We start from the raw sequence: 27,373 nt of genomic DNA on the forward strand, positions 1-27,373 counted from the left end.
TGGAGGGTGTGTTTTTTTCTGAGCTCTATGTGTTCCTCCTCTTACACTGTCTGGCAAATGACATTGGACAGCAGCTCTCTTAGACCATAGGATGATTTGGATGCTGAGTGAGAGTCAAAATGAGTGAAGGAAAATGTTCTGGGGGGATGTTCCACAACAATGTATGGTCAGAATACACAATAATATGACAGGGAGGAAAGCTTTTATATATAAAACTTCATATAAACCATTTTTAGAGGGGCACAGAGAGCGCTCACACCCTTCAGCTCTGATGACCCAGCTCACTGAACAGTCTTGACACTCAATTCAGTATGAAAACACAACCAAAGTGCACTCAACCTGTGCAGTATTTAGGAGGGAAAGGAGCATCTTGCAGCTCTTTCAGCAAAGGTGTCAGTCACCACAGCAAAAGGATTTGAGAGCTATGGAGAATTAGAAACATAAATAAATTGGTCCTTATTGTGGAACAGTGGGAAAAAGCCTCACAACATTCTCACAAAGTAATGGGAAAAGAGACTCTGCAGCTTCTTTTACCACTCATTTGTAGGAGATGTTTCCAAGGAAGCTCGTGTTGGCTTTGTGCTGGAGCACCCAGAGAAAAAACCCATTGTAAACTAAATCCAAGGCAGCTTTAGGCTTTGGCCATACGCCTACCTTCAAAGAAGGTTCAGTGAATGCTCTCCCAAGAATGAAATTTAACCTTCCAGCAAAACTCCAGATTGTGTGGACAAATGTAAGGCAATGAGCTCCCACCATGGTGCATGCAAGGGGTGCATCTTTCACTGCCACAAACTGCATCATCCCATTTTGATCCTGAGAGGCTGTTGTTCTCATGGTCTCACCTCTGTTTATTTGGCTAAAAGAACCAGGACTAATCAGACAACATTTTTTACCATGTGACAGAATCTGTGAGGAAGGGAAACTCAAGCTCCTTCCTACCCTTGCAGTGTGCTCCAGACTCTGTGACTGCAGCTTGCCAAATGAACTAAGCCCATGCAGCTGACAACCCAAATGCTTGTTGGATGGAAGCATACAACACAGATCTGTAAGTATTATTTTGGGAAAGGAAAGTGAGGAGGAAATAGTTTTTTATGCTTTAGGAGTATTTAGTTTCAATAGATGAGAGGCCCTGAGAATGGCTGCCAGGCTGGACAAAGAGATGCTCCTCAGGAAAATTCAGACAGGTACAGAAAAACAAGGCTCAGATCCTGCTGCTGCTGCTGGTGCAGTGACATTGCTTTGTTGTGTTGTTGCTTTGTTCATTGTTGCTTTGTTCATGCTGTCATCAAACAAACCAACCAAAAAGGACAAAAAAAAAAAGAAGGGAAAACAAAAGGAAATGTAGGTATTTGGAACCCAGCTGGTTGTGACTGGTGAGCTGTTCCTTGCAACAGCGAAGAGCAGCAAGTTCCTCTCTCCCCGGGCGGGAAAGCCTCTTCCTCCTTACGCTGCTGCTCTTGTGTCAGACAGTAGATCTCATGTCTTGCTAGGGTTCAAAGCACATCAAGTCTCTGTCCTGCAAATACCACACTGAACCTGTTTTGGTCATGTATAAAACAGAACTGTTAACTGCTCCGTAGGCTGAAGAGCTTTGTTTCTCACGCCGGTACTTGCTTGACTCAGGGGTGTAGTTCTATCAAGTGTCTGTCTCCTCTCCTGCTTAAAGTCTCAAGTGGTCCATGTAAACAAAACAGAGCTGAAAGCAGTCTCTCTTCCTCTTCACAGAGCTGTCTTTATCGATAGGCAGGATTTCCTGACAGTGTGGTGTTGGCTAGGTGTAAAACAGGCAGAGGATGAGCTTCTGTGTTAAAAACCCAGTTGTCTAATGGTAGAAGGTCATCATTGGAGAAAAGCAGATACAAATACCTGGATAGTAAGACAGAAAGGAAAAATGGTGGGTGTTACAGCAGAGCAGCACAGAGGCAGTGGCAACACAGCAGCTTCAAGCCCTACCAGTCAGCAACTGAAACTATAAGCAAGACCCTTGCTTTCAATCTTTGGACAGCACCCACACAGCCTTCCCTGTCCAGAGAAGTGCAACAAAGGTGGGGAGGGGTCTGGAGCACAGCCCTGTGAGGAGAGGCTGAGGGAGCTGGGGTTGCTTAGCCTGGAGAAGAGGAGGCTCAGGGGAGACCTTATTGCTCTCTACAGCTCCTTGAAGGGATGTTGTAGCCAGGTGGGGGTTGGTCTCTTCTCCCAGGCAACCAGCACCAGAACAAGAGGACACAGTCTCAAGCTGTGCCAGGGGAGGTTTAGGCTGGAGGTGAGGAGAAAGTTCTTCCCAGAAAGAGAGATTGGCCATTGGAATGTGCTGCCCAGGGAGGTGGTGGAGTCACCATCCCTGCAGGTGTTCAGGAGGGGATTGGATGTGGCACTTGGAGCCATGGTTTAGTTAGTCCTGAAGTGTTGGGTGACAGGTTGGACTTGATGATCTGTGAGGTCTTTTCCAACCTTACTGATTCTATGATTCTATGATTAAGGTTGAAAAATACCTATGAGATCAGCAAGTCCAATCATCCACCCAACACCACCATGGCCAGTAAATCATGACCCAAATTGCCATATCTACACCCTTTTTGAGCACCTCCAGGTATGCCAATGCCACCACAACCTGTTCCAATTCCTGACCGCTCTTTCAGTGCAGTTATTTTTCCTAATATACAACCTCAGCCTCCCCTGTTGCAACCTGGGCAATGTGCTCTTGTAGCTGAGCAATGTGCTCTTGTGGCCAAGGAGGCCAATGCCATTCTGGGCTGTATTAGAAGGGCTGTGGTCAGTAGGTCAAGAAAGGTTCTCTTCTCCCTCTGCTCTGCCCTGGTGAGGCCACACATGGAATATTGTGTCCAGTTCTGGGCCCCTCAGTTCGAGAAGGACCTCAGAGAACTGTTTGAGAGAGGCCAGTGCAGAGCCACGAAAATGATGAAGGGAGTGGAACTTTCTCACAGTATCACAGTCTCACAGTATAACTAAGGTTGGAAGAGACCCCAAGGATCATCAAGTCCAACCTGTCCCAACAGACCTCACAACTAGACCATGGCACCAAGTGCCACGTCCAATCTCCCCTTGAACACCTCCAGGGACGGTGACTCCACCACCTCCCTGGGCAGCACATCCCAATGACGAACGACTCGCTCGGTGAAGAACTTTCTCCTCACATTTGAGTCTAAACCTCCCCTGGCACAGCTTGAGACTGTGTCCTCTTGTTCTGGTGCTGGTTGCCTGGGAGAAGAGACCAACCCCCTCCTGTCTACAACCACCTTTCAGGTAGTTGTAGAGGGCAATGAGGTCACCTCTGATCCTTCTCTTCTCCAGGCTAAGCAACCCCAGCTCCCTCAGCCTCTCCTCACAGGGCTGTGCTCAAGGCCTCTCCCCAGCCTTGTTGCCCTTCTCTGGACACCTTCAAGTGTCTCAATATCCTTCTTAAACTGAGTGGCCCAGAACTGGACACAGTTCTCCTTATGAGGAGAGCCTGAGGCAGCTGGGGCTCTGTAGCTTGGAGAAGGGGAGACTGAGAGGTGACCTCATTCATGTTTGTAAATACGTAAAGGGTGATTGCTAAGAGGATGAAGCCAGACTCTGCTGGGTGATGCCCAGTGACAGCACAAGGGGCAATGGGTGGAAGTTAAGGTATGGGAAGATCCATGGAAACAGGAGGAAGAATGTTTTCACTGTGAGGGTGACAGAACACTGGGACAGGCTGCCCAGGGGGGTTGTGGAGTCTCCCTCTCTGGAGATATTCAAAACCCTCCTGGATGCCTTCCTGTGTGACCTGGTATAGGTGATCCTGCTCTGGCAGGGGGGTTGGACTGGATGAGTTTGGAGGTCCCTTCCAACCCCTAACCTTCTGTGATTCTGAAGCCATTTCCTCTTGTCCTACAGCTAGTTACTTGGGAAAAGAGCCCTACTCCCCCCCTAGAGTATGTTTTCTTACTGCACATATCATCCCTGTAAGTTAGAGGTTTTGGCATATTTTAGTCCAGCATTTCTTGCTACCAATTCCAAAGAAACATGGTGGAAGAGCAATGGCTTTGTACATTTAACCTTGAATCAAATGTGCAGCAGAGGGCATTAGCTTCTGTAGGGTGTACTAAAGGTGCAACACAGGTATCCTATTGAGTTCCCTGGATTGAAAATGCTTAATGTGAAATAAAATACGGCTGATAAGAATTCTTGTCTACACCACAAAGCTTTCTAGAAAAATATGTTGTGGGATAAATAGAGAAATATCACCCAAGGGCACAAAGGAGTACTGCTCCACACACCTACTCCCCCAGAATAAAGTCTTAAGAAGAAGCCTTAAAAAGTCTGTATCAGAAATAGTGTGGCCAGCAGGAGCAGGGAGGTCATTCTCCCCCTGTACTCAGCACTGGTTAGGCCACACCTTGAGTCCTGTGTCCAGTTCTGGGCCCCTCAGTTTAGGAAAGATGTTGAGTTGCTGGAAGGTGTCCAGAGAAGGGCAACAAAGCTGGGGAGGGGTTTGGAGCACAGCCCTGTGAGGAGAGGCTGAGGGAGCTGGGGTTGCTTAGCCTGGAGGAGGCTCAGGGGAGGCCTTATTGCTGTCTCCAACTCCCTGAAGGGAGGTTGTAGCCAGGTGGGGGTTGGTCTCTTCTCCCAGGCAACCAGCACCAGAACAAGAGGACACAGTCTCAAGCTGTGCCAGGGGCAGTTTAGGTTGGATGTTAGGAAGAAGTTCTACACAGAAAGAGAGATTGGCCATTGGAATGTGCTGCCCAGGGAGGTGGTGGAGTCACCATCACTGGAGGTGTTTAGGAGGAGACTTGATAAGGTGCTTGGTGCCATGGTTTAGTTGATTAGATGGTGTTGGGTGACAGGTTGGACTCAATGATCTCAAAGGTCTCATCCAACCTGGTCTATTCCATTCTATTCTATGCTATGCTATGCTATGCTATGCTATGCTATGCTATGCTATGCTATGCTATTCTAAAGCTCTCTCAGCATAAGCTTCTTGTGTGGGAAATTCCACTTGTATCTTCTGCTGGTAAAGGAGGCTGATTTGGGACCTTAAAGCTGGGGAGAAAGAAAGCTGAAACTACAAACTGCTCTGACAAGACAAGAGGTCATTTGTTCAGCCACTGCATTCTTCTTTTAGAGGAAGATGCAAGAGTGCAGAGGACTTACTTCAAAGTCTCAGCAAGGAAAAAGCTCTGCTGTACGTCGTCGTATGTAGGAGATGAGGAATAGACATCCTTGACACCAGAGAAGCCACCACTGACTCGGCAATACTTGTCAATTGCCTGCAAAGAGGAAGGGGAAAGAAAAAGAATTTAATTGCAGAGCATAATTTGGAAACATTAAAGGATCAGGTCTGATCAATGAAGAAGGCAGCTCCTTCCCTGCTGTGTTATCCTGCCGTGGATCTCCTTGTCAGAGGATGCTGTGGGCATTACCAGGACACCTTGACCAAGACCAAAAAGTGACTGGACACACAAGGAAGGAAAATTCCCCCAGAGCACCTAACACCACCTCATCTGGCAAACTGATGCATGCTAAGAAAATATTCTGGGGAAGAAACAATACTGTCTTTCCTGGGTATTCACTGTTGACTGATATTGATGACAGAACATTGGACTTTGTAGACTTTTGCTCTGAGCTGGTATGGCTCCTCATAGGTCACACTGAGTAGAACATCCATCAGTGACTCAAAGCTATGAAGGTGCATAGGAATCATACAATCATAGAATCAATAAGGTTGGAAAAGACCTCAGAGATCATCAAGTCCAACCTGTCACCCAACAGGTGATTACTAACTAAACCATGCCTTCAAGTGCCACATCCAATCCCCTCTTGAACACCTCCAGGGATGGTGACTCCACCACCTCCCTGGGCAGCACATCCCAATGGCCAATCTCTCTTCCTGGGAAGAACTTTCTCCTCACCTCCAGCCTAAACTTCCCCTGGGGCAGCTTGAGACTGTGTCCTCTTGTTCTGGTGCTGGTTGCCTGGAGAAGAGACCGACCTCCACCTGACTACAACCTCCTTTCAGGTAGTTGTAGACAGCACTAAGGTCTCCCCTGAGCCTCCTCTCCTCCAGGCTAAGCAACCCCAGCTCCCTCAGCCTCTCCTCATAGGGCTGTGCTCCAGACCTCTCAAGCACACATTGACAAGTGTCCCTGGATTTTGCAGCTGGAAGAGTCTGAGGAGTTACAGGACCTCTATGACTAGCAGCTAGCAATAGGGACTTGCTGCAAGTAAGAATAAAATACAGTACTCATCTTTTGATGAGAACAAAAGGACACAGTTTCAAGCTGTGCCAGGGCAGGTTTAGGCTAGGTGTTAGGAAGAAATTCTTCCCAGCAAGAGAGATTGGCCATTGGAATGTGCTGCCCAGGGAGGTGGTGGAGTCAGCATCCCTGGGGGTGTTTAGGAAGAGCCTGGATGAGGCACTTGGTGCCGTGGTTTAGTTGATTAGATGGTGTTGGGTGATAGGTTGGACTTGATGATCTCAAAGGTCTCTTCCAACCTGGTCTGGTCTATTCTATTCCATTCCATTCCATTCCATTCCATTCCATTCCATTCCATTCCATTCCATTCCATTCCATTCTCCTGGCACCTAGAAGCCTGAAGAAAACATATGCTCAATTTATGCTGATTTTTTTCCCCTTCCCCTTATAATTACCAAATAGTTTTGTATCTTCAGCAATTTCTCTTGAGGGAGACAGACTCTGTCTAGACTGAAGTTCAGGAGAAGCAGAGAGGATTTATCTTAGTTGCTCAGAGATCCTGCCACTGATGGTAGCAATGAGCCATTGAGGAAAATGTTCTCTGAAAGACTGCTATACAGCTGTTCATCCAAACAGAGTCATAGAATTGTTCTGTTTGGAAAAGGTCTTTCAGATCATTGAGTCCAACCACTGGAATGGGCTGCCCGAGGAGGTGGTGGGGTCGCCGTCGCTGGGGGTGTTCAGGGCGAGGCTTGATGGGGTGCTTGGTGCCATGGTTTAGTTGATTAGGTGGTGTTGGGTGACAGGTTGGACACGATGATCTTGAAGGTCTCTTCCAACCTGGTCTATTCTATTCTATTCTATTCTATTCTATTCTATTCTATTCTATTCTATTCTATTCTATTCTATTCATTGACCTGACACCCCTATGGCCATTAAGTCATGGATAAATGGATATCCATAAATATGGATAACATATTCCTGGTTCAGAGGTGTACAGCATGCCAGGCCACTGCAGACAAGCTGCATAAAAAGCACTTGAAATTTCCAGTGTTCTACCTTCAGAGAGTCCTTGGTGTAGCAGCACCTGACTTGCTACCTGGATACTCTTTCAGTGAAGAGCAGAATAACAATCTCCTTGATAAAACAATGTTAAGCTTAATGCACCTCAGATGTCCAAGACGACGTTTAGAGTATCATGGTAACACTGTTATCCTGAGGCACTGGCAGGCTGCAGAATTTTAGGATGGCATCTGACATTAGTCCCAAATGATTGCAAAAATGCATGTGAAAATTACAGAAGAATAAGGCTTTTGGGCTTGATGACCTCAAAGGGCTTTTCCAAACTCGTCCATTCCATTCCATTCCATTCCATTCCATTCCATTCCATTCCATTCCATTCCATTCCATTCCATTCCATTCCATTCCATTCCATTCCATTCCTGCTGGAATGTGTCCAGAGAATGGCAACAAAGCTGGGAAGGGGTTTGGAGCACGGCCCTGTGAGGAGAGGCTGAGGGAGCTGGGGTTGCTTAGCCTAGGGAAGAGAAGGCTCAAGGGAGACCTTCTTGCTATCTGCAACTACCTGAAGGGAGGTTGTAGCCAGGTGGGGGTTGGTCTCTTCTCCCAGGCAAGCAGCACCAGAACAAGAGGACATAGTCTCAAGCTGTGCCAGGGGCAGTTTAGGTTGGAGGTGAGGAGAAAGTTCTTCCCAGAAGGAGTAATTGGCCATTGGAATGTACTGCCCAGGGAGGTGGTGGAGTCACCATCCCTGGAGGTGTTTAGGAAGAGACTGGATAGGGTGCTTGGTTGCATGGTTTAGTTGATTAGATGGTGTTGGGTGATAGGTTGGACTTGATGAGCTCAAAGGTCTCTTCCAACCAGGTTAATTCAATTCAATTCAATTCAATTCAATTCAATTCAATTCAATTCAATTCAATTCAATTCAATTCAATTCAACTCAATTCTCTTCTATTCTGTTCTGTTTTGTACACTGCTGAAGTAAACAAGCTGGAAATCCAATCTATTAAGCAAGGGTTTTTTCATCTCTGCAACTTGAAGCCCTGGCTTAGTTGTCAGGAGGTGTTAGGTAATAGGTTGGACTTGATGATCTCTGAGGTCTTTTTCAACCTTATTGATTCTGTAAGGTGGCAACTGCCTCCAGTCAGCAGGATTTTATTGAAACCTCTAAAGCATTGAGGTCCTTCTCTGCAGGGCTGCTTTTCAGCAGGTCAACCTCAAACCTCAGCCCTTCCATTCCACCTCACTGTCAGTCTTCAGTTTGTGTGAAGTTAGCCCAAACTTGAAGTCTTGTATATTGTTTTCACTGGAAGGAGAATGAATTCTGCAGCTTCCACAGTACAATCCTACTTAGTCAGATATGCAGGTCCCCACCAAATAGCTGAACCCTTCATCCACACAGCCTAGATTAGTAATGCATTTCACAAGGCTCCTGTGAAGTGGTGCCTCTCACTGCTTCAAACAATCAGCCTAAGAAAGGATTTCAGTCATTTGCTGCAGTTCCCTTGCATGAGTATTTCTGTAATACACCAGCCAGCCCCCCAGCACATCATGGGCCAGTTTGGCTGGCTCAGTACAGTTACAGATGGATGTTGTCTCCAGGGCTAAGGTTTGTATCTGGGATAATTAACTTCTTTTTTTTTAATTAGGCATGAGATAGAGACCATGTCCCAGGGATTTATGATCCCTGTGGCAATTTAAGATTCAGCTTCCTGGTTTTCTTCCCCACAGGCACTGGATTTGGAAAAAACTGACAAAATAGCCCTTGGGTAAAAGGACAACACCTGCACTAAAATCACAGAACTATTTCTGTGTCCAGTTCTGGGCCCCTCAGTTTAGGAAAGATGCTGAGGTGCTGGAAGGTGCCCAGAGAAGGGCAACAGAGCTGGGGAGGGGTTTGGAGCACAGCTCTGTGAGGAGAGGCTGAGGGAGCTGGGGTTGCTTAGCCTGGAGAAGAGAAGGCTCAGGGGAGACCTTATTGCTCTCTACAACTACCTGAAGGGAGGTTGTGGCCACCTGGGGGTTGGTCTCTTCTCCCAGGCAAGCAGCACCAGAACAAGAGGACACAGTCTCAAGCTGTGCCAGGGGAAGTTTAGGCTGGAGGTGAGGAGAAAGTTCTTCCCAGCAAGAGAGATTGGCCATTGGAATGTGCTGCCCAGGGAGGTGGTGGAGTCACCGTCCCTGGAGGTGTTCAAGAGGGGCTTGGACGTAGCACCTGGAGCCATGGCTTAGTTAGTCCTGAGGTGTTGGGTGACAGGTTGGACTTGATGATGTCTGAGGTGTTTTCCAGCCTTATTGATTCTATGACTCTATGGAAAGGAAGGTGCATACAGACCCTGTTGTCCCACAGCAGCAAGCCAAGTGCTCTCTGCGTCACGCCAGTTTCTTATCTATTTATAAATGGAGGAACAAAAACAACCAGAGCTGTATGTGGTGCAGAAGAAGGAGAAGTAGGGAGTAGGTGTGAGGAGTAAGCACCAGAACTTATCAACATGCAGGGAACAGAAAGCCCTGGGGAACAAAAAACCTCCCATGCTTCTGTGTTAGTGTGATGGTCAGGTTAAGAAAAATCTGTAAGTGTGAAAGGGTGGGGTGTGCAAAACCACTTTATTATAGGATTACAGAATCATTTGGCTGGGAAAAGACCTTTAAGATCAAGTCCAACCATTATCTAACTCTACCAAGTCTGGTGCTAAACCATGTCCTTCAGCACCACATCTCTGCCTCTTTGAAACACCTCCAGGGATGAGGATTCAATCACCTGGAAAGCCTGTTACAGTCTTTGAGAACCCTGTCCTTGAGGAAGTCTCTTCTAATAGACACTCTAGACCTAATCCTCCTCTGGTGCAACTTGAGGCCATTTTCTCTTGTCCTATCACATGTTAGTAGGGAAAAGAGACCAACATTCAACTTGCTCCAGCCTCCTTTCATAGAGTTGTAGTGAGTGATAAGATCTTCCCTCAGATCATACTATCAGTCAGGGTTGGAAGGGACCACAAGGATCATCTAGTTCCAGCCCCCCTGCCATGGGCAGGGACACCCCACACTAGATCAGCCTGGCCACAGCCTCATCCAGCCTGGCCTTAAACACCTCCAGGGACAGGGCCTCAACCACCTCCCTGGACAACCCATTCCAGGGCTTCACCACTCTCATGGGGAAGAACTTCCTCCTCACCTCCAGCCTGAATCTCCCCACCTCCAGCTTCATTCCATTCCCCCTAGTCCTATCACTACCTGATATTCTGAGCAGTCCCTCCCCAGTCTTCCTGTAGCCCCCTCCAGATACTGGAAGGCCACAATGAGGTCACCTTGGAGCCTTCTCTTCTCCAGACTGAACAGCCCCAAATCCTTCAGTCTGTCCTCACAGGAGAGGTGCTCCAGCCCTCTGCTCATCCTCGTGGCCCTGCTCTGGACACCTTCCAGCACCTCCAGATCCCTCTTGTCATAGGGCTCCATCAGATCTCCAAGTACTTTTTCTGCATCTCTTTGTCTCTGCAGCAAAACTGGTGTTCACCTACAGAACATTTCTCCAGGCTTCAGTCTCTTCCTTTGCTCTTCCCTCATCTCCTTTGGCTCTAGTCAAAATATTTCATTAGTGCCTTGTTCTCTTTAATGTTTATGCTCATCTCTGAAACTGGCTTGAAGCTGTGCTTCCTGTGGCAGGGTAAAGGAGGAGCTAGAGAAATCCACAGATCTTGAAGACGACCAGAAAACTGCTCGGCCAGCAAATTAGGTTTTGCAAGAGCCTGGTGCAGACCAGCAGGTGGAAGCAGTGAGAAACAGATCATCAAATCAGGCACAAGCAGTTCAGCTCCAGGAAGCATTTAAAAGGCAAAAAGTCTCTCTGGGAAAGAAGTTTTCATTAGAATACTATATTGATGCCTAGTATAGAGCTCAAATACAGCCCATAATCTGTGACTGACAGATACCAGAGTTATCTTTCTACATACAAAGGATGAATGAAGGCAGGCCAGCAGACACAAACAATCTGGACTGCTGTAGACCAGGCTGAGCCATTTTCAATGAGAAAGACTCAAAGGCATTTTCATGCTTGGGTGTTGTACTATAGAGTTGTTGTGGGGGTCAGCATTTGTTGTAGGACAGCCTTAGGTGTTTGATTCACCCTGAGCACAGCTTCCAGGCTAGGATATAAGCAGGTGAAGATGTTTATTATGTTACACAGCAAATTATGTAATCTATCAGAAGGCACAGGTGTCACATGGTTTTCTAGGGGTAGGTGGGTAGACTTACTTTCACAGAATCAAAGTTAATGTGGCTTGGCAGAGCTAGAACAGAATAGAATAGAATAGAATAGAATAGAATAGAATAGAATAGAATAGAATAGAATAGAATAGAATAGAATAGAATAGGAATAGAATAGAATTAACCAGGATGGAAAAGACCTCTGAGATCATCCAGTCCAACCTATCACCCAACACCATCTAATCAACTAAACCATGGCACCAAGTGCCTCATCCAGGCTCTTCCTAAACACCTCCAGGGATGGTGAGTCCACCACCTCCCTGGGCAGCACATTCCAATGGCAAATCTCTCATTCTGGGAAGAACTTCTTTGTAACATCCAGCCTAAGCCTCCCCTGGCACAGCTTGAGACTGTGTCCTCTTGTTCTGGTGCTGGCTGCCTGGGAGAAGAGACCATCCCCCACCTGGACAAACCTCCCTTCAGGTCGTTGGAGAGAGCAATAAGGAATTCCCTGAGCCTCCTCTTCTGCAGGCTAAGCAACCCCAGCTCCCTCAGCCTCTCCTCACAGGGCTGTGCTCCAAACCCCTCCCCAGCTTTGTTGCCCTTCTCTGGACACCTTCCAGCAACTCAACATCTTTCCTAAGCTGAGGAGCCCAGAACTGGACACAGGACTCAAGGTGTGGCCTAACCAGTGCTGAGTACAGGGGCAGAATGACTTCCCTGCTCCTGCTGGCCACACTGTTCCTGCTGCAGGCCAGGATGCCATTGGCCTTCTTGGCCATGTGATTCAGGCATACAATAGGTTAAAATAACAAACCAATATTCTAACACACCCAACCAAATTCTGCCCAGCTTCTCCCCTCAGTCACAAGATGTTTACATGCTTTTCTAAGTCAGAGACCAAACACAGCCATTCCAAAGCTACCTGAAAACAACCCTTCTCCTACACTTGGGAATTAGGTTAAAACATTCAACTATTAGATTTAAACCCAGGAAAGCAGCTATGCAAGGGGAAAAAAATCCTAACCACAGACCCAAAATACCTAACCATCCATTTTTTAAGTTCTACCTTATGTGCTATTACTTCCTGACACCTAAGGGAAGAAAAAGCCACAGTGCCAATCCATCTATCCCCATGACCACACTACCTAGTTTACAAACCATTTGAGAATAGATGTCCTACCACTTATACTTGAGTAACTGACCAAGAAGAAACTGTAAGAATAGCTCTGCTTTTTAATGTAAGCTGAGCACAAACACATGCTTAACACTTCCATTCACCAAGACAAATTGCCTCTCTCAAGGATTGTGGACTTCTGATAACAGGAGGATTCTGATAACAGTGGATTCTATTTCCATGCCAAAAACTCAACAGCTGATTCAGCAGCTGCAAATGAGGAACAACTGTGTAATTCACCCCCATATCATGCTTGCCCAATTGGATAGCCTTCTATGATGGTGTGACCAGCTGCACAGATGAAGGGAGAGCAGTGGATGTTGTCTGCCAAGGCTTGTGATAGAGTCTCCCATAACATTCTCATAGGTAAGATCAGGAAGTGTGGATTAGATGAGTGGACAGCGAGGTGGATTGAGAACTGGCTGAAGGACTGAGCTCAGAGGGTTGTGATCAATGATGCAGGGTCAGGTTAGAGGCCTGAAGCTAGTGGTGTTGCCTGGTCATCGTTACTGGGTCCAGTCTTGTTCAGTACCTTCATCAATGACCTGGATGAAGGGACAGAGTGTACTCAAGGCAGGTATGCTGAAGGTACAAAACTGGGAGGAGTGGCTGGCACCCAGTCAGGCTGTGCTGCCATTCAGTGAGACCTGGACAGGCTGGAGAGCTGGGCAGAGGGGAATCTCATGAAGTTCAACAAGGACAAGTGTAAAGTCCTGCACCTGGGGAGGTGTAACTCCCTGCACCAGTACACATTAGGGGTTGACCTACTGGAAAGGAGCTCTGCAGGGAAGGCCAGCTGGTGGCCAAGGAGTTTCCTGTGAGCTAGCAATGTGCCCTTATGGCCAAGAAGGCAAATGGTATTCTTGGGTGCATTAAGAAGGGTGTGGTTGAAGGAGGTTCTCTTCTTCCTCGATTCTGCCCTAGTGAGGCTACACCTGGGAGTACCGTGTCCTCTTCTGGGCTCTCCAGTTCAGGACAGATAGGGGATGCCTGAGAGACGTGGGACTGCTGAAGGCCAGTGGTATTCTTGGGAGCATTCAGAAGAGTGTCAGGGTCAAGGGAGGTTCTTCATTCCCTCTGCTCTGGTGAGGCCATACCTGGAACCTTGTGTCCAGTTCTGGACTCAAGTTCAAGAGAGACAGGAAACTACAACAGAGTCCAATGGAATGCCACAAGGATGGTTAAGAGATTGGAGCACGCTCCTTATAAGCAAAGTCTGAGAGACCTAGGGCTGGAGAAGAGCAGACTGAGAGGGGATCTTATCAATATCTAAAGGGTAAAAGGTGGAGGTCAAGAGGATGGGGGCTCTTCCAGTTGGTTCCAGGTGATAAGACAAAGGGCAATGGGCATGAACTAGAACACAGGAGGTTTCCCTTAAACATAAGACAAGGCTTTCCTGTGAGGCTGGCAGAGCACTGAAACAAGCTGCCCAGAGAGGTGGAGTCTCTGCCTCTAGAGGACACGTTTCTGTGTGGTGCTCCTGCTCTAGCATGGAGGTTGGACTAGATGATTTTCAGAGGTTCCTTCCACCCCCCACCACACTGCAGTTCCGTGGTAGGTGCTCCCAGCTACAGGAAAGCATGAAAATCAACCACTTGTGTGGAGTTTTTCAGCACTATGAGATGAAGGTGGCTGCAAAAGGCAAGTGTGTAGAATTAAATGACTGGCATGTAATTCATTCAGTTACCTGTGCTGCCTCCCAGCCCCACTGCCTGTACTTGGGATCGTGGGTGAACCTCCACATGTACCAGTAGGTCTCAATCACCTCCGGTCTCAGGATGTAATACTTCTCGTTCTGGCGCACCGCCACCGCCTCAACACCACCATCGAATTTGAAGGCTTCTGGACCCAGCTTTAATGCTGCAGGGGAAGGAAGAAACAAAAAAAAGAAAAGAAAAGAAAAGGAAACAAATTATTACTCCTTATCAAGTTTTGCAGGAAGGGTGGATAGGAGACTGCTAGATCTCAAGTAGGTGAGAAAAACAGGAACCAGCCTGTCCTTAAGCAGCCTCATCAATCTTCTGTGTTGTTGAGGTCTGTAATTTTTGTTATGAATAATTTATTCATTTCCCACGAGAAAACTGCCTATCTTGACAGCAGCACAGTAATCCTCTTGAAAACTAATGGAACACCAAGAATATAAAGAGTTGAACACACTCAATTGTAGGATAAAATTAGAAGTGACCAGCATAATCTCCAGAGGTCCCTTCCCACCTCCACCAGTGTATGATCAGTTCCTTACAAGTAAAAGAAATGAAAAATAACAGAAGGGAAAAAAAGAAAAAAGGAGAGGAGAGGAGAGGAGAGGAGAGGAGAGGAGAGATTCAGAGAGGAGAGGTTCAGAGAGGAGAGGAGAGGTTCAGAGAGGAGAGATTCAGAGAGGAGAGGTTCAGAGAGGAGAGGAGAGGTTCAGAGAGGAGAGATTCAGAGAGGAGAGGTTCAGAGAGGAGAGGTTCAGAGAGGAGAGGTTCAGAGAGGAGAGGAGAGGTTCAGAGAGGAGAGGTTCAGAGAGGAGAGGTTCAGAGAGGAGAGGTTCAGAGAGGAGAGGAGAGGTTCAGAGAGGAGAGGTTCAGAGAGGAGAGGAGAGGAGAGGAGAGGTTCAGAGAGGAGAGGAGAGGAGAGGTTCAGAGAGGAGAGGAGAGGTTCAGAGAGGTTCAGAGAGGTTCAGAGAGGAGAGGAGAGGAGAGGTTCAGAGAGGAGAGGAGAGGTTCAGAGAGGAGAGGTTCAGAGAGGAGAGGAGAGGAGAGGTTCAGAGAGGAGAGGAGAGGAGAGGAGAGGAGAGGAGAGGAGAGGAGAGGAGAGGAGAGGAGAGGAGAGGAGAGGAGAGGAGAGGAGAGGAGAGGAGAGGAGAGGAGAGGAGAGGAGAGGAGAGGAGAGGAGAGGAGAGGAGAGGAGAGGAGAGGAGAGGAGAGGTTTGGAGAGGAGAGGAGAGGAGAGGTTCGGAGAGGAGAGGTTCGGAGAGGAGAGGTTCGGAGAGGAGAGGAGAGGAGAGGAGAGGAGAGGAGAGGTTCGGAGAGGAGAGGAGAGGTTCGGAGAGGAGAGGAGAGGTTCAGAGAGGAGAGGAGAGGTTCAGAGAGGAGAGGTTCAGAGAGGAGAGGTTCAGAGAGGAGAGGAGAGGAGAGGTTCAGAGAGGAGAGGAGAGGAGAGGTTCAGAGAGGAGAGGAGAGGAGAGGAGAGGAGAGGAGAGGAGAGGAGAGGAAAGGAGAGGAGAGGAGAGGAGAGGAGAGGAGAGGAGAGGAGAGGAGAGGAGAGGAGAGGAGAGGAGAGGAGAGGAGAGAATTAACCAGGCTGGAAAAGATCTTTGACATCATCCAGTCCAACCTATAACCCAACACCTTCTGATCAACTAAACCATGGCACCAAGTGCCACATCCAGTCTCTTCCTAAACACCTCCAGTGATGGTGACTCCACCACCTCCCTGGGCAGCACATTCCAATGGCCAATCTCTCTTGCTGGGAAGAATTTCTTCCTAACATCCAGCCTAAACTTCCCTGGCACAGCTTGAGACTATGTCCTCTTATTCTGGTGCTGGTTGCCAGGGAGAAGAGACCAGCCCCCACCTGGCTACAACCTCCCTTCAGGCAGTTGTAGAGAGCAATAACACCAGCCTAACATCCAGCCTAAACCTCCCCTGGAGTAGAGGCTTTGATGTCCTTTGATCCCACCCAGCACAGCAGGAGAAGATCTTGGAACAAAACCAGGTACCACCACCTCAAAAAACCTGCATCTTTAACCAAACTCTCTTGGCTTAGGGAAGTGTTGTCAGGCCACCACAAGTGATTTTGAGGTTGGTTATTAGAAGAAACTTCTTCACTGGAAGGCTTTTCAAGCACTGAAACAGGCCCTGCAGGGAGGTGGAGCTGTTTCAGAGATGCAGAGATGTGGTGCTGAGGGACATGGTTTAGCAGCAGACTTGGCAGAGTTAGAATCATTCAGTCAGAGAATGGTAGGGGTTGGAAGGGACCTTCAGGTATCAGGTAGTCCAATGCTCTTGCTAGAGCAGGTTCACCTAGCAGGTGGTGTACAGGAACAAGTCTGGTGAGAAATGCCTGAGGGAACTGGGGTTATTTAGTTTGGAGAAAAGGAGGCTGAGGGGAGGTCTTCTTTCTTCCTACAACTCCTTGAAAGGAGCTTGTAGCCAGGGGTTTGTTGGCCCCTTCTCCCCAACAATGAGTGACAGGACAAGAGAGGAAATAGACTCAAGTTGCACTGGAGAGGTTTAGGCTGGGTATCAGGAAAGATCTGTTGACTGAAAGAGTGGTCAAGCATTGGAACAGGCTGTGATGTGATGTGATGTGATGGAGACACCAACCATCTCTGGAGGTGCTCAAAACACTTGTAGACATAGCAGGATCTCAGGTAGTGATAGGACTAGGGGGAATGGAATGAAGCTGGAGGTGGGGAGATTGAGGCTGGAGGTGAGGAGGAAGTTCTTCCCCATGAGAGTGGTGAAGCCCTGGAATGGGTTGTCCAGGGAGGTGGCTGAGGCCCCATCCCTGGAGGTGTTTAAGAGCAGGCTGGATGAGGCTGTGGCCAGGCTGATCTAGTGTGGGGTGTCCCTGCCCATGGCAGGGGGGTTGGAACTGCGTGATCCTTGTGGTCCCTTCCAACCCTGACTGATCCTATGATACTACTATGAAACTGTGATACTTTGGGACACAATTCATGGGGCATGATGGTGCTGGGTGATGGTTGGACTTGATGATCTCAGAGGCCTTCCCCAAGCTTTATGATTTCAGGATATTTTGCTTAGAACAGTTCTTTTACTTTCTGTGAAAGAAGAGTTCAGGCAAAAAAAAAACCAACCACCCAACCCAGGCAAAACAAAAATCCATATTCCTGAGAGTGCATCACTGAGCAACAGAAAACCAGGGCACTGCAAATATATAGCCATGGGTACAGCTTTCAGACTGTTTCTGGCATCTCTGTGTGTTATGAAATGCACAACCAGAACTTTCATCCCCATCCTCTGACTTATTTAGGGTACAGAATAAACATCTGAAATAATGAAATTAGGGCTGCACAAAGAGTAAAAGCAGCACTGCTTATTTTAAGCACCAGATGAAACATTTAAATGCTGGTTTTTAGAATGCAACAGCAGCTACTATTTGTAACTTTCTCCTTAGGCATCCTCTTATTTTTTTCCCTTTTTTCCTCTTTTTTCATAGAATCATAGAATCAATAAGGCTGGAAAAGACCTCACAGATCATCAAGTACAACCTGTCACCCAACACCTCAGGATTAACTAAGCCATGGCTCCAGGTGCTACGTCCAAGCCCCTCTTGAACACCTCCAGGGATGGTGACTCCACCACCTCCCTGGGCAGCACATCCCAATGGCCAATCTCTCTTGCTGGGAAGAACTTTCTCCTCACCTACAGCCTAAACTTCCCCTGGCACAGCTTCAGACTGTGTCCTCTTGTTCTGGTGCTGGCCATCAGGGAGAAGAGACCAACCCCCACCTGGCTACAACCTCCCTTCAGGGAGTTGGAGACAGCAGTAAGGTCTCCCCTGAGCCTCCTCTTCTCCAGGCTAAGCAACCCCAGCTCCCTCAGCCTCTCCTCACAGGGCTGTACCCCAGACCCCTCCCCAGCCCTTCTTTGTTGCCCTTCTCTGGACACCTTCCAGCAACTCAACATCTTTCCTAAACAGAGGGGCCCAGAACTGGACACAGGACTCAAGGTGTGGCCTAACCAGTGCTGAGCACGGGGGGAGAATGACCTCCCTGCTCCTGCTGGCCACACTGTTCCTGATGCAGGCCAGGATGCCACTGACCTTCTTGGCCACCCGGGCACACTGTTGGCTCATGTTCAGCCTACTATCAACCAATACCCCCAGGTCCCTTTCTGCCTGGCTGCTCTCCAGCATTCTGACCCCAGCTGCTGCTACCCAGGTAACAGTTTCACTCATGTGACTAGGTGGTTTCACACCACAGGCAATTGTACAATGACATTATGTAATCTGGTGAACAAATACATGAATTCTCATCTCAAAATTGCTTGACCTACAGTTACCACTATTCCTACCACCAAGCTATTTCAGAATCTCACTTCTCTGATGGCTACAAAAAGCCCTTTCCAATCTCCAACCTTCATTTATTCAGGGCAAGCTTACACATCTTTACTCTTGGTACAGCTTTCTTGTTTAGATCTTAAAATAACTATTTCTTTTCAGTGTTTATCCCTTGAGATGAGAACAAATTTATTCTCCTCTTTGGCATTACTTTTCCAGCCTGAACAGGCTGACTTCTCTTATTTTTCCACTGAAGATAAAAGTTCTGTCGCTCTCAGCATTCTCTTGGTCCTTCTCTCCATTTGTTCTGCTTGATATTCATATTTGTACAGCGTGTCCTGGATGATGAATTACACATGTCACCTAAAGCAGGGTTAATATTCCCTAATCTCTGCTGAAAATTCTTCACCTATTTTACAAACTAGGACTGCACTGGCATTGCTCAGCTCCCACTTCAGAAAAAGAGCATTTTTTCCTAGTGAGTCTCTTATTTCTCACAGTGCAGCCCTCACAGTCTTCCTGTTTACTACTCTGAAACTCCTCTAATTGCCTCTTACGACTCTACAGACACTCTAGGCTGAACACGAGCCAGCAGTGTGCCCAGGTGGCCAAGAAGGCCATGGAATCCTGGCCTGGATCAGGAATAGTGTGGCCAGTAGAAGCAGGGAAGTCATTCTGCCCCCGTGCTCAGCACTGGTTAGGCCACACCTTGAGTCCTGAGTCCAGTTCTGGGCCCCTCAGTTTAGGAAAGATGTTGAGTTGCTGGAAGGTGTCCAGAGAAGGGCAACAAAGCTGGGGAGGGGTCTGGAGCACAGCCCTGTGAGGAGAGGCTGAGGGAGCTGGGGTTGCTTAGCCTGGAGAAGAGGAGGCTCAGGGGAGACCTTACTGCTGTCTACAACTCCCTGAAGGGAGGTTGTAGCCAGGTGGGGGTTGGTCTCTTCTCCCAGGCAACGAGCACCAGAACAAGAGGACACAGTCTCAAGCTGGCACTTGGTGCCATAGTCTAGTCATGAGGTCTGTTGGGACAGGTTGGACTTGATGATCCTTGGGGTCTTTTCCAACCTTAGTTATACTGTGAGACTGTGATACTGTGCTGTGCCAGGGGAGGTTTAGGACAGATGTTAGGAAGAAATTCTTCCCAGCAAGAGAGATTGGCCATTGGAATGTGCTGCCCAGGGAGGTGGTGGAGTCACCATCACTGGAGGTGTTTAGGAAGAGACTGGATGAGGCACTTGGTGCCACGGTTTAGTTGATCAGATGCTGTTGGATGATAGGTTGGACTTGATCTTGAAGGTCTTTTCCAACCTGGTTATTTCTATTCTATTCTATTCTAATTCTAATTCTATTCTATTCTATTCTTTTCTATTCTATTCTATTCTAATCTATTAATTTTCTATTCTATTCTATTCTATTCTATTCTATTCTATTCTATTCTATTCTATTCTATTCTATTCCTATTCCTATTCCTATTCAATTTCTATTCTATTCTGTTCTAAGCATAACAAGCACACTTCAACTTTTTGCATCAAGGTCATTCTGAAGATGTGAAATCAACCTGGTCCAGAAGACCGAACCTGAGAAACTTCCAGCCCAGCAGTGAAGTCTGACGCTGCCTCCTCACTGCTCAAGTCTTACAGTTTGTATACTCATCACCACCTTCACTAGTTTAGTTGTATTTAGAATGTGCTGCTTGTAAAGCCAGTAAAAGATGTATTGACAACATTTTCACTCTGCATCACTGAAACACAGTACATATGAAATGAAAACCTGCCCTGTGTACCTGCGAGGAGGACAAGAGCTCACATGCACTCCTTCCCCTCTGTGCCCACGTAACCTGTTTCAGGTGACTGCTCCAAAAATAGGAGCACACATGCAGGAAGGAGCTGTCTGCAGTCTGGGCTTACATTTATTCATCGTGATGTAGGCCAGAAGTACCTGTCTGGATGTAAAAAAGTTATACTGGTAGAAACTGGTGAGAGGCCTTGAGACAAGCACTATGAGGAGAGGCTGAGGGAGCTGGGGTTGTGTAGCCTGGAGAAGAGGAGGCTCAGGGGAGACCTTATTGCTGTCCACAACTACCTGAAGGGAGGTGGTAGGCAGGTGGGGGTTTTGGTCTCTTCTCCCAGGCACCCAGCACCACAACAAGAGGACACAGTCTCAAGCTCTGCCAGGGGAGGTTTAGGCACAAGGTGAGGAGAAAGTTCTTCAGAGAGAGAATAACTGGCCATTGGAATGTGCTGTCCAGGGAGGTGGTGGAGTCACCATCCCTGAAGGTGTTCAGGAGGGGATTGGATGTGGCACTTGGAGCCATGGTTTAGTTAGTAATCACCCGTTGGCTGATAGGTTGGACTTGGTGATCTCTGAGGTCTTTTCCCACCTTATTGATTCTATGATTCTTTGTGTGCAAATAAAGAGTGCATGTTAGGCAAGGCTGTGGTGGGTTAATGCCCACCCTGAACAAAATACAGGATGGAGGGCTTGCGAGTGCTTTGCCCTCCCTGCAGAAACTGAGTCTGTTCCACTCCCCGCCTCCCTGCACAGCTAGGGTATAAAAGGGAGGACATTGCAGCCATTAGGGCTCCTTTTGGCTCCTGCCTCTCCTGCATGAGAGCTACTGCAGCTGCCTTCCTGCTCCTCTGCCACGGGTTGGGCCTGATCCTTCTCCCTGCTGCCTCCGCACCTCCTCAGAGAGAGACTGGTTTTGTATTCTTCTTCTTTGTCCCCCTCCCATCCATCCTTGTTCCTTGCCCTTGTGAACTTTACCTGTTATTTATATATATATATATATATATATATATTTTATTTAAAGAAAACTCTTCCCCTCTCTACTTCCAGGCCGACTCCAAATTATTGTTTGGTGGATTTGCTCCTTTCCTTTTTTCCTCTCTCTGTTGGGAGGGAGGAGGGGGGAGCAGGGGAGAGATTCTCAGCCTTGCCCCCATCTGAGCTCTTAACTCCCAGTTAAGGCTTAAAGCACTACAAAGGCATAGGTCCAAAACAATTCCTAACAACAACTACAACAATTTCTGCATTTTCCCTACTGAAGTAAGTGGATTAGAAATGGATCTTACTCGTCCTGTCGTACGACTCGTGACACGTATGTGCAATTTCAGCTCCAAGCTGCAAGTAATGTCCAGCCTTGTCCTCTCTGGAACCATCTGCTCCAAGGGCAAACATTCCCCCTGCAAAACAGGTCAAATGGCCCATCTTTCTTTCAAGGTGCCCGTTCTTCCACTCCCCAATGAAGGTCAGTCCTCCATTGGACTTCCTGATGAGATGCTTTTCTATGGCCTACAAGAAGAAGAGAACTTTCAGATAGTGTTTCCCAGGTGAGTCTCACATGCTAACTCTCCTTCAAAGAATACAGTAGATTGAAAAACAAAAAGTATTTTCCTCTTTCAAATTCATTGCTGAACAGCACAGGAATAACCAGCTCTAAGAACACAATTTCAGTGCACACCCCCCCACCCCCAACTGCTGAACAACGCTCATGAGATCAAGCACAGGACCATCATGAAATAAGGTAACTGCATTTTTCAGCTGAGAATTCAGCACATACTTCATGGCTCAAACAATGTTTGCCTAACTGACAACTCTGAAAAGCACCTCCTTGTTCTGCTGTACAGTCTGTGCATGCTCAGGAAATAAACCAACACTGGGAACTTTTGGTGAGCAATATATGTAAAGGCAGCACCTGTACTCTCAGTCTCGAATAGGAAGTGACAGGAATGCTCCAGCCACCTTCTAGGTGCTTCTCCTTAGCACCTCTGATTGCACATGGTTAAAGGATGGGGGAGGTCAGAGCAGCTGTTCACAAAAACCCTTGATTATTTTATAGGTGAAGCTGCTTTTTGTTTGCATACCTTTACCAACATATCACACAATCACAGAATGGCAGGAACTGGAAGGGACCTCTGAATAGTCCAACCCTCCTGCTAGGGCAGGCTCACCTACAGTAATTCACACAGGAACACATCCAGGTGGGTTTGGAATGCTTCCAGGTATGTTGTTGCTGATGGCTTACAAATGGTTATTTTTCTGGTAGCACAAAGAAGAGCTGACCTAACTTTCTGAAGTTTGTAATGCACATGGAACAACACATCCCCACCAGCTTACTTCAGGACTTGCTATTTTTAGCATCAGACAGTTTTTCTTCTAACTAGAATCTCATTATGGGTTGAGTTCTATAATCATAAAAGACAATTATCTTCTTTACCAGGGGATATCATCCCTGTCTCCTTTCCAGAAATCTCTTTTGTACTTGCACACATAACCATCTGATGGGTTCAGAACTTTCTTCAAAGTGCCTGATCTGTGATGGGTCAGAGTACTCCAAGGCAGGTTAGAGTTGAAGGATCACAGTACCACTAAAAAGGCATTTACTCTGCCTCCTTACCATCCACAAGATCTAGTACAGAGGTGAATTACTGCCCCTCTCTTTTGTTTGCCTGGTACCTACAACAAATTACATCCCAAACATCCACAAATGTATTCTGCACTAAATCCAGATATACTGACAACACAGAGGCAGAGACTGTGGATGTGGAGCTCATGCCTGCTGCATACAGTTGCCTTCTTGCTACTTACTCAGTGCGAACTACAGTTTGCTACAACACGGATTAGGGCAATAGATTAATTCATTAGATTAATGAATCAGGGATCAGTGCTGGGCCCCATCCTGTTCAATATCTTTACTGATGATCTGGATGAGGGGATTGAGTCCACCAGCAGTAAACTTGCAGATGACACCAAGCTGGGGGCAGGAGTTGATCTGCTGGAGGGTAGGAGAGCACTGCAGAGGGACCTTGACAGGCTGGACAGATGGGCCGAGTCCAAGGGCAGGAGATTGAACACATCCAAGTGCCAGGTTCTACACATTGGCCACAACCCCATGCAGTGCTGCAGGCTGGGGGCAGAGTGGCTGGAGAGCAGCCAGGCAGAAAAGGACCTGGGGATACTGGTTGACAGTAGGCTGAAGATGAGCCTGCAGTGTGCCCAGGTGGCCAAGAAGGCCAATGGCATCCTGGTCTGGATCAGGAATAGTGTGGCCAGCAGGAGAAGGGAAGTCATTCTGCCCCTGTACACTGCACTGGTTAGGCCACACCTTGAGTCCTGTGTCCAGTTCTGGGCCCCTCAGGTTAGGAAAGATGTGGAGGTACTGGAAGGTGTCCAGAGAAGGGCAACAAAGCTGGGGAGGGGTCTGGAGCACAGCCCTGTGAGGAGAGGCTGAGGGAGCTGGGGTTGCTTAGCCTGGAGAAAAGGAGGCTCAGGGGAGACCTTCTTGCTCTCTACAACTACCTGAAGAGAGGTTGTAGCCAGGTGGGGGTTGGTCTCTTCTCCCAGGCAAGCAGCACCAGAACAAGAGGACACAGTCTCAAGCTGTGGCAGGGGCAGTTTAGGTTGGAGGTGAGGAGAAAGTTCTTCCTAGAAGGAGTAATTGGCCATTGGAATGTGCTGCCCAGGGAGGTGGTGGAGTCACCATCCCTGGAGGTGTTTAAGAAGAGACTTGATGGGGTGGTTTGTGCCATGGTTTAGTTGATTAGATGGTGTTGGACTTGATGATCTCAAAGGTCCATCTTGGTTAATTCTATTCTATTCTATTCTATTCTATTCTATTCCATTCCATTCCATTCCATTCTATTCCATTCCATTCCATTCCATTCCATTCCATTCCATTCCACTCCACTCCACTCCACTCTAATTTTATCATCTTGTAATTTGTATTTTGGAAGTGGGCAGTCCAATACCTTTTCACTATCAGTAACAAAAAAGTGAGATATTTTGTTTCCAACAAAATGGCAAAATGAAAAGGCAGCACACATGAAGTGGATTAACAGTTGGCTTGCCAGGACAGTGTGCTGGGTTACACCTATCCTTGAAAGAACCCAGTCCCCAAGTGGGCAAAAGGAACCAGACCCAGGTGGGCAGGGAGTTGGTTTTCCCCTTCCCAGGAGGAGGGATCCCCTGGGTCAGAGGTGGTCTATTCCACTCCCCCTTCCTCTCCAGCAAGCCTATAAAAAAGGTGGACATCATTTCCTTCCTTCCTTCTCTTTCTTGCCTCACCTGTTCAAGAGAGATCAGCTGCTGCTGCTGCTGCTTCCTGCACTGACCCTGTGGTCAGGGTCTATTTTCCCAGCTGCAGCCACACTTCCTAAAGAACTGAATCCACTCACATCCAGGGAACTGCAAGGCCATCCAGCCTTGGTTTTGTATATTTGCCTATTTATCCTTCTCCCTTACCTTTGCCAACCCTCCCTGGTATTGCTATATGTATTTTTTGTTAAACATTTACCTCTTCTACTCCCAAACCCATTCCAGACTATTTCTTTCATGAATTTACCTCTCCTTTCCCCTACCCTTTTTCAGTCTTTGGTTTGTTTTTGTTTTTCCTTCCTAGGAAAGGGGAGAGGGGAGAAGTCTCAATCTGTTATCATTTGAGTTTTTAAACTCCACTTGAAGCTCAAACCAGCACAGACATTCTTGGTGGGGTTTGAAAACTAATACAATACTTTGTTTGGAAAGAAAGGATTGGAAGGAGAAATGTTTAATTTTGCAGACTCTAACAGTCCAAGTTTTTGGATGGGCTCTTGGCTGGATTTTTTTGACCTGCATTTATAAACTAGTATCTTACCATGTAATTTGGTTACTGATAGAGATGCTGTTTGGGTAAAACGTTCACCTATGCAGTTCTGTAGGTACCTCTTGAATTCTTATCGACTTTACTGGCAGTGGGAACTTCTCTGACATAAAGAATTTTCCTGAAGCATGCCATGAAACCAGGGCAACAAAGTTGGTGAGGGCTTTGGAACACAAGCCCTCTGAGGAGAAACTGAGGGAGCTGGGGTTGCTTAGCCTGGAGAAGAGGAGGCTCAGGTGAGACCTCCTTGCTCTCTACAACTCCCTGAAGGGAGGCTGTACCCAGGTGGGGGTTGGTCTCTTCTCCCAGGCACCCAGCACCAGAACAAGAGGACACAGTCTCAAGCTGCAGAGGGACAATGGCTGCAAGGCATTCTTTTGTGGGCTCTGATTGCCGAGGGGTGAGAGGCTGTAAACACTGCAGGCACTGAGATCATGCTTATGAGAACAGGGACCCAGAGGGGGAGGGGTCTGGCTGCAGTGCCTGCTGCCCAGCCTCACGGCCTGCCCCCACCCAGCCTCGGCCCCGAAGGTTTGCCCCCCCCCCCCCAACAGCTTCCCACTTACCCCCTGATGCTCCTACCCACAGCCTCTCCAGCACCTGTCACTGCACGCCAGAAAAGCATGCAGAAACCAATTCCAGACACAGAGAGTGGAGAAAGCACTTCAACAGGACCCAGCACAGCTCAGAACCCTTGGAGGTGTCCAGAGAAGGGCAGCAAAGCTGGGGAGGGGTCTGGAGCACAGCCCTGTGAGGAGAGGCTGAGGGAGCTGGGGTTGCTTAGCCTGGAGAAGAGGAGGCTCAGGGGAGACCTTCTTGCTGTCTCCAACTACCTGAAGGGAGGTTGTAGCCAGTTGGGGTTGGTCTCTTCTCCCAGGCAACCAGCACCAGAACAAGAGGACACAGTCTCAGGCTGCACCAGGGGAGGTTTAGGCCATTGGGATGTGCTGCCCAGGGAGGTGGTGGAGTCACTATCACTGGAAGTGTTTAAGAAGATACTGGATGAGGCCCTTGGTGCCATGGTTTAGTTGATCAGATGGTGTTGGGTGATAGGTTGGACTCACTGATCCCAAAGGTCTTTTCCAAACTGGTTTATTCTAGTCTAGTCTAGTCTAGTCACCACCCTAAAAGTCATGGGTGGTGGAACCTTTAAGAACTGGGAAAAGCACCTAGCTCAAGCTGCTTGGTTAGTGAATAGCAGAGGGTCTGTAAACCAAGCTGGTCCTGCTCAGTCCAACCTGCTGCAAACAGTAGATGGAGATAGAGCTCCTATGATCTGTGAAAAGAATCTACTGGGGAAGTCAGTGTGGGTTTCTCTGGCTGCCAATGGGAGCAAACCAACCTGAGGGGTGGTCTCTGCTGAGGGGCCTGGTCACACATGCTGGGTCATGCTAGAGACTGGAGACATTCAATGTGTCCCACAGTGAAAGATAACTCTGGCTGAAAAAGTCCAGACTCAGAGGCTAACACAGATCAATGTAATGTAATCACTGTATAATAGTTATAAGTTGTTGTAAGTTTTCCTTCCTAGTTTAGTGACAATGTGGTGCCCAGGATTCAACATGAACCCACCACACACAAGCAGTGATCCAGTGGACTTCTGCATCATCTCACCTGCACCTGTTCCTGTTTCCCTACAGCAACAGACTGCTCCTGACTCCCCCTCAGAGACAAAGACTATGTCCTGGTTTCCTGATTCTTCTCCTGCCTTAGTCAAACACCAACTGCATCAACCAGCACCGGAGAGACAGACTGCCCTGAGAGAGAGACAGCTGGGACACAGAAGCACTTGCAGCAAGAATTCTAGTACCACAATTCATAACTGGATGAAGAGACTGTGACAGAAAAGTGGACGTGGAATAGAGGGGTGGACTGTGCTGGGTTACACCTGTCCTTGATGGGGGCTGAAAGAACCCAGCCCCCAGGTGGAGCAAAGAAACCTCATCCAGGTGGGCAGAGAGACTTGGTTTCCCCCCTCCCAGGAGGAGGAGTCCCCTGGGTCAGAGGTGGTCTATTCCACTCCCCCTTCCTCTCCAGCAAGCCTATAAAAAAGGTGGACATCATTTCCTTCCTTCACCTGTTCAAGAGAGATCAGCTGCTGCTGCTGCTGCTTCCTGCACTGACCCTGTGCTCAGGGTCTGT

At 47.8% G+C, this 27,373-nt stretch overlaps 1 protein-coding gene across 1 annotated transcript in view; it reads right to left on the minus strand.

The window, feature by feature from the left end:
• Positions 1-1,214: 1,214 nt before the first annotated feature.
• Positions 1,215-27,373, minus strand: part of MAN1A2 (mannosidase alpha class 1A member 2) — a 198,738-nt gene continuing 172,579 nt past the window's right edge. The window contains exons 10-13 of the mRNA XM_054163250.1: positions 21,666-21,885; positions 14,270-14,442; positions 5,140-5,255; positions 1,215-1,866 (exon numbers count right to left, since the gene is read on the minus strand). Coding sequence (XP_054019225.1) covers positions 1,734-1,866; positions 5,140-5,255; positions 14,270-14,442; positions 21,666-21,885 — 642 coding nt within the window. The 3' untranslated portion in view covers positions 1,215-1,733. The remainder of the gene's footprint in view (positions 1,867-5,139; positions 5,256-14,269; positions 14,443-21,665; positions 21,886-27,373) is intronic.

This window comes from Dryobates pubescens, chromosome 8 (assembly GCF_014839835.1).
Source record: "Dryobates pubescens isolate bDryPub1 chromosome 8, bDryPub1.pri, whole genome shotgun sequence".
In the NCBI taxonomy this organism is placed as follows: Eukaryota; Metazoa; Chordata; class Aves; order Piciformes; family Picidae; genus Dryobates; species Dryobates pubescens.